Source organism: Brassica oleracea, chromosome C3 (assembly GCF_000695525.1).
Source record: "Brassica oleracea var. oleracea cultivar TO1000 chromosome C3, BOL, whole genome shotgun sequence".
NCBI classification, from domain to species: Eukaryota; Viridiplantae; Streptophyta; class Magnoliopsida; order Brassicales; family Brassicaceae; genus Brassica; species Brassica oleracea.
The window spans coordinates 5,428,234-5,436,723 of record NC_027750.1 but is presented as its reverse complement, the minus strand read 5'-3'; the positions used below and the strand labels follow the sequence as shown (position 1 = coordinate 5,436,723).

General features: G+C 31.2%; 1 protein-coding gene across 1 annotated transcript; it reads left to right on the top strand.

Moving 5' to 3' along the window:
- Window positions 1-5,789: 5,789 nt before the first annotated feature.
- Window positions 5,790-7,373, top strand: LOC106333415 (NAC domain-containing protein 90-like). The gene is made up of 3 exons (XM_013771860.1): window positions 5,790-6,075; window positions 6,565-6,851; window positions 6,933-7,373. The coding sequence occupies exons 1-3, from the start codon at window positions 5,916-5,918 to the stop codon at window positions 7,191-7,193; spliced, it is 708 nt and encodes a 235-aa protein (XP_013627314.1). The 5' UTR covers window positions 5,790-5,915; the 3' UTR covers window positions 7,194-7,373.
- The last annotated feature ends 1,117 nt before the right edge of the window (window positions 7,374-8,490 follow it).

Below are 8,490 nucleotides of genomic sequence, written 5' to 3'. Positions count from 1 at the left end.
CACTCTGAAAATTTTGTGATCAATAGATTATTTTTTTTGTTATAATAAGTTACAAATGATCATAAAATATAACGCATATGAATTTTTATTTAATAAATATTCAAACTAAATAATATATATATATATATATACTAATGATTTAAAGCAACAAGATTGGCTGATCAATTTAGTTGTCCAGTTGAAATTTTTCAAAAGTATGTGAAAGACTAAAGTCAAAGTAAATATGGATTTAGAATAGTAGTTATATTTTACTAACCAAAATACCGAAAAAACCGAACCGAATCGAAACCAACCCGATATCTGGATTGAACACCCCTAATCCAAATGAAGCCAAACTATTGTTTCATTCTCCAAAATATAATAAAAATAATAACTTAATTCCGTGCAAGGCGCGGGTCTTATCCTAGCTAGGCTTATATTATCGAAGAATAATGCCTTTCGATATATGCTAGTTTCTCTATCGCTTTCTCAATGGTGGTTCGAAATCTTCTTGCTATTAAAAATCTTTTTTATATTCAGATCTTGTTCGAGTTAATCAACTAATTGCCCATGCTTCCTATTTGCAACAACTTCATCATCAACAACAACCAACTAACAACTACCTTCAATTACTCCTTTATCAAAAACTCAATTCCTACAAAACTTTTCTTCTCATATTAAAAGCAAAATTTAGTAGATGTAGTAGTTAGCGACCAAAAAAAGAGATCTCTCTAATGGAAACTTGCTTTTATTTCTGATAAGCGCATGTTTGAAAGGTACCTACCTTCCTTAATGTTGGTTCTGAGTGCAACCAATCTCATTTTTGTACTGTATCAGCTATTTTATTCGTTACTTTTTTACCATTTGTTATTTTGTTAAATAATATTGTTTATCAATAAATCTGATATCCGTGGCACAATTATCTTTGTATCTTAAAATTATTTACGAATTACACGAGTGGAATTATTATAAATAATGTTGCTCCAATGTTTAGTCGGTTGATTTCTTGCATACAGGAGCTACGGAGAATACTGAACAAAGAATTACCATTAGCGAGGAAACCGGAAGCGCCAGTGGCAAGCAATGTCTTGTTCTCAAGAAACTGAACACAATTTGGTTCCATAGTTGAACTCAAAAACCTAAGTGAAGAACAATTAAGTGAAGTGTTTATTGAAAATGTTTGAACCCAGCACTATAACACATGCCGGCCCAGAAGAAAAGAAAAAATTGTATGTGGACTCCCTCGACTTGGTATTGGATCAAATGCAACGTTGGTATCTCTTGGGATAGCAAAGAGAAGATTGGAGGTGCGGCTTGGGTCGTAAGGAACTATGAAGGTTAAATTTTTACTCCATAGTAGTCTACCCTTTGGAGAGTGTTGTGAATACAACTATTGCAAAATGTACACCCACACGGCCCTACGCATGACATGAAGAATCTCGTTTACATGAAAAAAAAACTCTAATCACAATGGTCACCTTGTAGCCTTCACGGGAATAGGTCTTCGTTCCCCACGTGAAACACATTATACTATCTCTTGACCCAATTTATACGGAGTATTTTTTTTCTCTGGAACCAACTTAATTAGTGGGGGAAATGGGCAACACTTACTATCTTATGATTACAATTATTTATTATTTATTATATATGAGTCAAAAATATATATGGCCTTAATAATCACTCCCTTATATATATAATTGAAAAGTATATGCATATGCGCTAACTAGATTTTAATTTGATGGGGAATCGTTATAAATCTACAAACGAAATGGCACAATATATTATTAGCAAGTCGTTATAAGAAAAATTAATCACTCCTAAACTCTTCTTTGACATGTATTTTCATAAAATGAAAAATAAATTACTCCGTGCTCCTCTCAAATTTTTAAATAAATTTCAGGCATAATTATTTTCTTTGCATGGGTGATTATAACTTTCTTCGACGATCGTGATGAATCAACTTATTCAATGTTCGATTGGACTATTAATCTAGTTACTTACATGTCAAGTCTTCTTAACCTTATTTTCTTGTCACTTTTACTGCTCACGCAACTTGTTTGACAACTTTAATGCAAATTCGGTATTGCAAAACCCCACGAGCACGCAAATTATTTGGAAAATTTTCCACCCAATAAATAATTCATAACGGAATATTGTTCTTTTTGTTTTGAAACACAAACGGAGTATTGTTATTTTCTTTTCTTTTCTTTTCTTTGTTTTTGTTACGGAGAAAATAATCTTGTGTTTTCTTTTAGAGAAAATGACTAGGATAGCACTAAAAAAGTTTTTGTCACAAATATAACTTCTAGGAATTCAAAATATCACTTAATGTTTTATCAAAAGAGATAAATATACACTTATACCCGAATGGTAAATTAATTTAGACATTAGGGTTTAGAGTTAAGGGGTGGAGTTTAGGATTTAGGGTTTAGGGTTTAGGGTTTAGGGTTTAGAGTTTAGAGTTTAGGGGCGGGGTTTAGGGTTTAGAGTTTAGAGTTAAGGGTGGGGTTTAAGATTTAGGGTTTAAGGTTTAGAGTTTAGGGTTTCGGGTTTAGAGTTTAGGTTTTAGGGTTTAGAGTTGGGGAGTGGGGTTTTGGGATAAGATTTCAAATTTTGAAAAATAAAAAAAATTTAAATTTTTCAAAAGATAAAATGCTATTTTGGTCATTTTAGTTTTTAAGGGCTATTTTTGTGACATAAACTTAGAAATATGTTATTTTGAAGATTTGCCCTTTCTTTTATCACCGAAGGCGAAAGAACGCGAAAGTCCCACATCGTTGAGCTGAATCAACGCTCCTCAACTAAGTTTATCAAATAACTTGAGTAGTTGAGTTTGATATTTATAATGAACCATCTTAAACTAAGGATAAGCACAATACCGTGGATTCGAAAAACTGAACCGAATCTAATTTAAAAAGGTTGTACCAAACCCGAAAGTTTTTAGCTCGTAACATATCCGAATAGATTCAAAATGGTATTTCTTTAGAATTTGTTCCAAGTCCTATATAACCCAAAATATTTTGAGTATCCAAAAATATCGGAACTACTATCAAATATTTAAATATATCTAATGCTATATAGATTTAATTTATCCAAAAATATTCAAAATACTCAAAATATCAAAAATATCTCAAATACCTACTAGTTCTCTACTCAAAATATTTAACATACATTATTCAAATTTATATGCCGTGAATTATTATTACTTTTGAATTTTGAGACTTTGAAATTATATTTGGATTTTTAATTTGTTTACATAATTTAAACGGGTATAGGAACAAACTGAACCCGCAAAAATTCGAACCTAATCCAAACTAAAATTTTTAATTCCGCATAAGATTTTAATTTGCAGTCCTAAAAAAATTCAAAACTTAAACAGAATCGAACCGAACTCAAAAGGTTTTAAAGTACCGAAGCCACTCATTTCTTCAGGAAAGAGTCTCGGGTGGCCCATTTTTCAAGTATATAGGTTAAGATTAATTAAGATCGCAACATACTTAAAACGAGTTATTGATGTGGACACACTTTCAAGTTTCACCTAACAACCCATGATGGTGTTTAGTTTCCGTATTGGTTCATCTCTCTGTTTTATATATATAATTTTAGATTACAAACCCTTAATGACGGGTTAGGACTTAGGTAGGTAACCCCTAATTTATATATCTGCCCAATTAAGTTTAGGAGATGAAACTGTTCTATACTAGTCATGGACATGAAACTCATCATAGTATCCCCAATTCTCCGAACTGGTCCTTGATTTACGTACAGTGGCACAAATTCCCATCTCTAAGCACTGAATCGTTATCTAACTAGTGTTTTATACTCCCTTCTGTTTCAAAATACATGAAATTTTAGCATTGTGCACGACTATTAAAAAACTTGTTTTTATCTTAAAAGTATTATTAAAATATAAATTAAAAGTTATTCAACCAATCACAATACATACTAGCTCTGGGACGGATCCGGATATCCGGAAAATTTAGAGTATCCGGATTCGGATCCGTGGATTTAATATCCGGATCCGGATTCGTGGTTTCCGGATATCCGGGTTTCGGATATCCGTCTCGATATTCTATTATCCGCGGATATCCGGATATTCTATTATCCGCGGATATCCGGATCCGGATCCGGATCCGTCAAAATAATTAAAAATAATTTTTTAACAAAAAATATTAATTTTCTAACAAAAAATATTAATTTTTTTAACAAAAAATACTAATTTTTTTAATATAATACATAAATTAAATATTTATAAATATATTTATATATGTTTATAATATTGTAAAACTAAAATATAATATTATAAGATTAATTCATGTATAAATATTAATATATCAAATATAAATATTAATAAAATTTAAAAATTTAATGTATTTTAAAAATACGGATCCGGATCCGGATATCCGGACCTAAAAATTACGATATCCGGATCCGGATTCGGTTTGCACGGATCCAAGATTTTACTATCCGGATTCGGATCCGGGCACCCCGGATATCCTATTTTCGGAGCGGATCCGGAGCGGATCTCGGATCGAATCCGGATCTCGGATAATAAGTCTCAGGCCTCATACATACTACACAATATCATTGGTTACACAGTTTTTGATAAAGTTGAAAAGTGCATTGATATATGAAAATATCATCTATTTTGAAACATCGAAAACTCCCTAAAACATCATCTATTTAGAAACGGAGAGAGTATTTAAAATATCAGTTGACTAGGGTATCACAAAGCTGATCAATGTTTTCCTTTTGTAAGTTCACTATCCCGGGAAAAGGCCTGCTTATATATAGATTAGAAGATTCAATCTATTTTGGCAAGATCGATCATAAGTAAGAAAAATCCAAACAAAATTGCCTTAATGTTTATATAAATAAATAACGTGTATTTGACTATTTGCACAGACGAAGAAAAAAGGAAAAAAATGTGCCATCTGTAACTATGACAAAAATTGTTACACAAACTTTAATTTCACAATACTAGCTGTCAATGGGAATTTTACTATATACCTCCCAAAATTGAATTTTTTAACATCGTACATTTTTTATTATATGATTAATGTAGTTGTTTAATATTTTTTAATAATATAAAATTACACAAAAAAAAGCTAAGATACAAAAATTGTTATCAAATATTTATTATTCATAATCATTAATTGTCATATATACGTTAATCATATTAGACAATTCTGTAGCTTTTATTTAAGTAAAGTGTGAGAATATTCTTCTGTATATTATTTATCAATTTAATAGTTAGTTTAGTAAAAAGTATAATATAAGTTAAGATGGACCAACCTATTTCTGTAAGAATTCTGAATTTTATTTTCATAATGACACGTGACTACAAAACAATGATGTAATGTTTCTCAATATATAAGGGATTACATATGACGAACATCTTGACAAAGAAAATTGTCTTCTATAAAACTAGGAATTAGAAACAGAATTAAACCTATAAAGTACGAGTAATTTGAATTTGCTTAAAAGAAACATAACTATATTATAAAATTGGCAAGCTGGATTGAAAATATAGAAAAGTCAGGGAAAAGAGACGATTTTTGTTTTTTGGTGTAAGAAAAGAGACGGAAATTTGACACCAAGACGAGGCTTGACTCGTTCAATTGGCGTACGTGGCTCGTAAAAAGCTTACTAAACAGTAAACACACATTACAACGAAAGTAATCGGATACACACACACACAAGAACATCCTTGTCTTTCACAATATCCGACAAAATGGAATAATAAATATAGTATAAAAGAAACCTTAAAACGCGTAGAACTTTTCTCATTTCACTCGGAGAAACCAATCTCTACTACTTCAACACCTTCTTTAATGTCTATGAGTTCTATATTTAAGAAGCAGATAGATTTGTCATAACATATTTACAATACAGAGGTTTCCTTTTGTAGCAAGTCTATTTTATCACATACAAAAATGGAGGAGGACCTTACAACTGGGTTTCGCTTCTATCCCACGGAAGACGAACTGGTTGTGTTCTACCTACGAAACCAGCTCGAAGGAAGGAGTGGTGACTCAATGCACCGTGTCATTCCCGTTCTAGATGTCTTTGAGGTCGAACCTAGTCATCTTCCAGGTACGCTACCCTCACTAGAAAATGTAGCTTCAACCTCCATTATGGCGTAATATTACTTCTTGAGTCATAACGGCATAAAACAAGTTAGGTTTTGTAGCACGTAGACTTCTTTATTTTAGTGTTGTATATATATTTGCCATTCTTCGGTTCAGGCTACTCAGTTTTCTTGTTTCAGAAAAATAGTTTTTGGTTAAATATATCTTTAGTTTTCAAAGTAAACCAAGGTTCCTTCTGTGTGTATTTTTCCGGGTTCAGATATGAGATAAATAAAAAATCATTAATCGTAATGGTAAGAGTACGCTGTTTGGTTTTTAGATTAAGGTTCTACGTACTGTTTTTTTTTTTGTCACCGCGGTCTTACGTACTGTTTAATTCAGATATATTTGATTTATTATGATTGAACATCCTATGGAATATAAATAATAAAAACTCGTGATAATGATTGTGTGTGTGGTCTGTGGAACGTACCCTCTTTGTGGGGGTTTGCAGATCTTGCGGGAGAGAGATGTCGAGGAGATGCTGAGCAATGGTTCTTCTTTGTGCCAAGACAAGAGCGCGAAGCAAGAGGAGGCAGGCCGAGCAGAACCACTGGTTCTGGGTATTGGAAAGCAACTGGATCACCTGGTCCAGTCTTTTCCAAGGATAACAGAATGATTGGAGTCAAGAAAACTATGGTTTTCTACACCGGAAAAGCACCAACAGGAGGAAAAACAAAATGGAAGATGAATGAGTACAAAGCCCTTGACGATAGAGACAACGTTTCCACAATCCCTAAGGTTGCATGTATAAAGTTTTTTTTAATACGATTCTTGATACAAAGTGTTAGAAACTCATTAATATTTCTTTTTTAAATGTAGTTGAGACATGAATTCAGTTTATGTCGTGTCTACATAACATCAGGAAGCTCAAGAGCTTTTGATAGACGCCCAGTGGGAGTTCTTCAGACAGGGATAATGCTTACAAATGATGCTGCAGTTGCTGAGACATCATTTATTGTGGGAACGTCACCAGAAATTTCCATGTCAGGAGGAGAACATGTTGATCTCTCTGTGGACACAGACATGGTGGATGGTTTAACTGAACCAATCTGGGAATGGGAGCAGCTGAATTGGCCTTGAATCTAACGAAATTCATAAGCAAGCAAATTAAAATAACTAGTTATTACCCATTGGTTATTACATTACTACTACTCGAATCTATGACCGCCAATTATTTTTGTTTTCCTTGTAACGTTATAATTTGAGTAAGAATAAATGAGAAAAGATATTATATTTTTTTTTTGAGAAAATAGAATGATTTTTTTGTTGGCTTAGTTAAGAGTCTTAAGACGAATAATCAACAAAGAGGAAAAAATATGAGACAAAAGTAAACCGGGGATCGAAAACAGAGAAATATTATTCCATATGTTTCAGATTAAGTGTTGTATCTGTTTCATATTAAGTGATGATGTTTAAAAAAAAATCATACTTATTAATTTTCTTGTGTGTCTAAATAATACATTATTTGGTTTGATTTTGTTAGATCGAAAATCAGAGAAATATTATATTTCATTTGTTTCAGATTAAGTGTTGTATCTGTTTCATATTAAGTGATGATGTTTAAAAATATTTCATACATATTAATTTTTGTGTGTGTCTAAATAATACATTATTTTGTTTGACTATGTTAATAAATGAGTTAAGATAATACAAGTAAAATTGAAAAAATAATTAATATTTTCATTGAAAATATAAAACAATAATTATAATGAAATAAATTTTAAAAACTAAAACAGTCTTAGTATAAAACAGATGGAGTATAACTTGGGTGAAAGTAGAAAAGTCATAGAAAGCTATTTTTTTTAAAAAAAAAAAGGTAGAGAACTAATTTACTTTTTTTTTTTTTTTTTTTTTGAAAAAGAACTAATTTACTTGAGCATGCATGTTTTCAAAACCAGCTGGATATAAACTTTAAATAAACGAGAGATCCAAAAGGACAGATTTGTTCTATTATGTAGAGAAAGATCGATGACTTTGGAAGAAGACTACAATGAGTCTTGGTCGTCGTCGCGTCGATAGTTTGTCACATAAGCAAAAATACAAAGGAGGAGAGTATTGGATCACAGTCAATGCTCGAAGCCAAGACCTAAATACAATTGTCGTTACTCTAATATCATCTCCACTGTGTTTTATTATTTTTCTTAATTATTTTTTTTTGTTATTTTCTTCTTTAAAATATAATTTTTTTTTACTAGAAATAAAATATGTTCTAATGTATTTTTTAAAAATATCAATTTCTAAATACAGAATAAAGTATAAAAAATAGTCTCTCAGTTCCAAAATACTCTCTTTCCTAAAAAGTAATATTAAAAATATAAACCAAAATTAATTCGGTCAATCCTTAAAAATAAGTATAAAACATCATTGGTTACACACT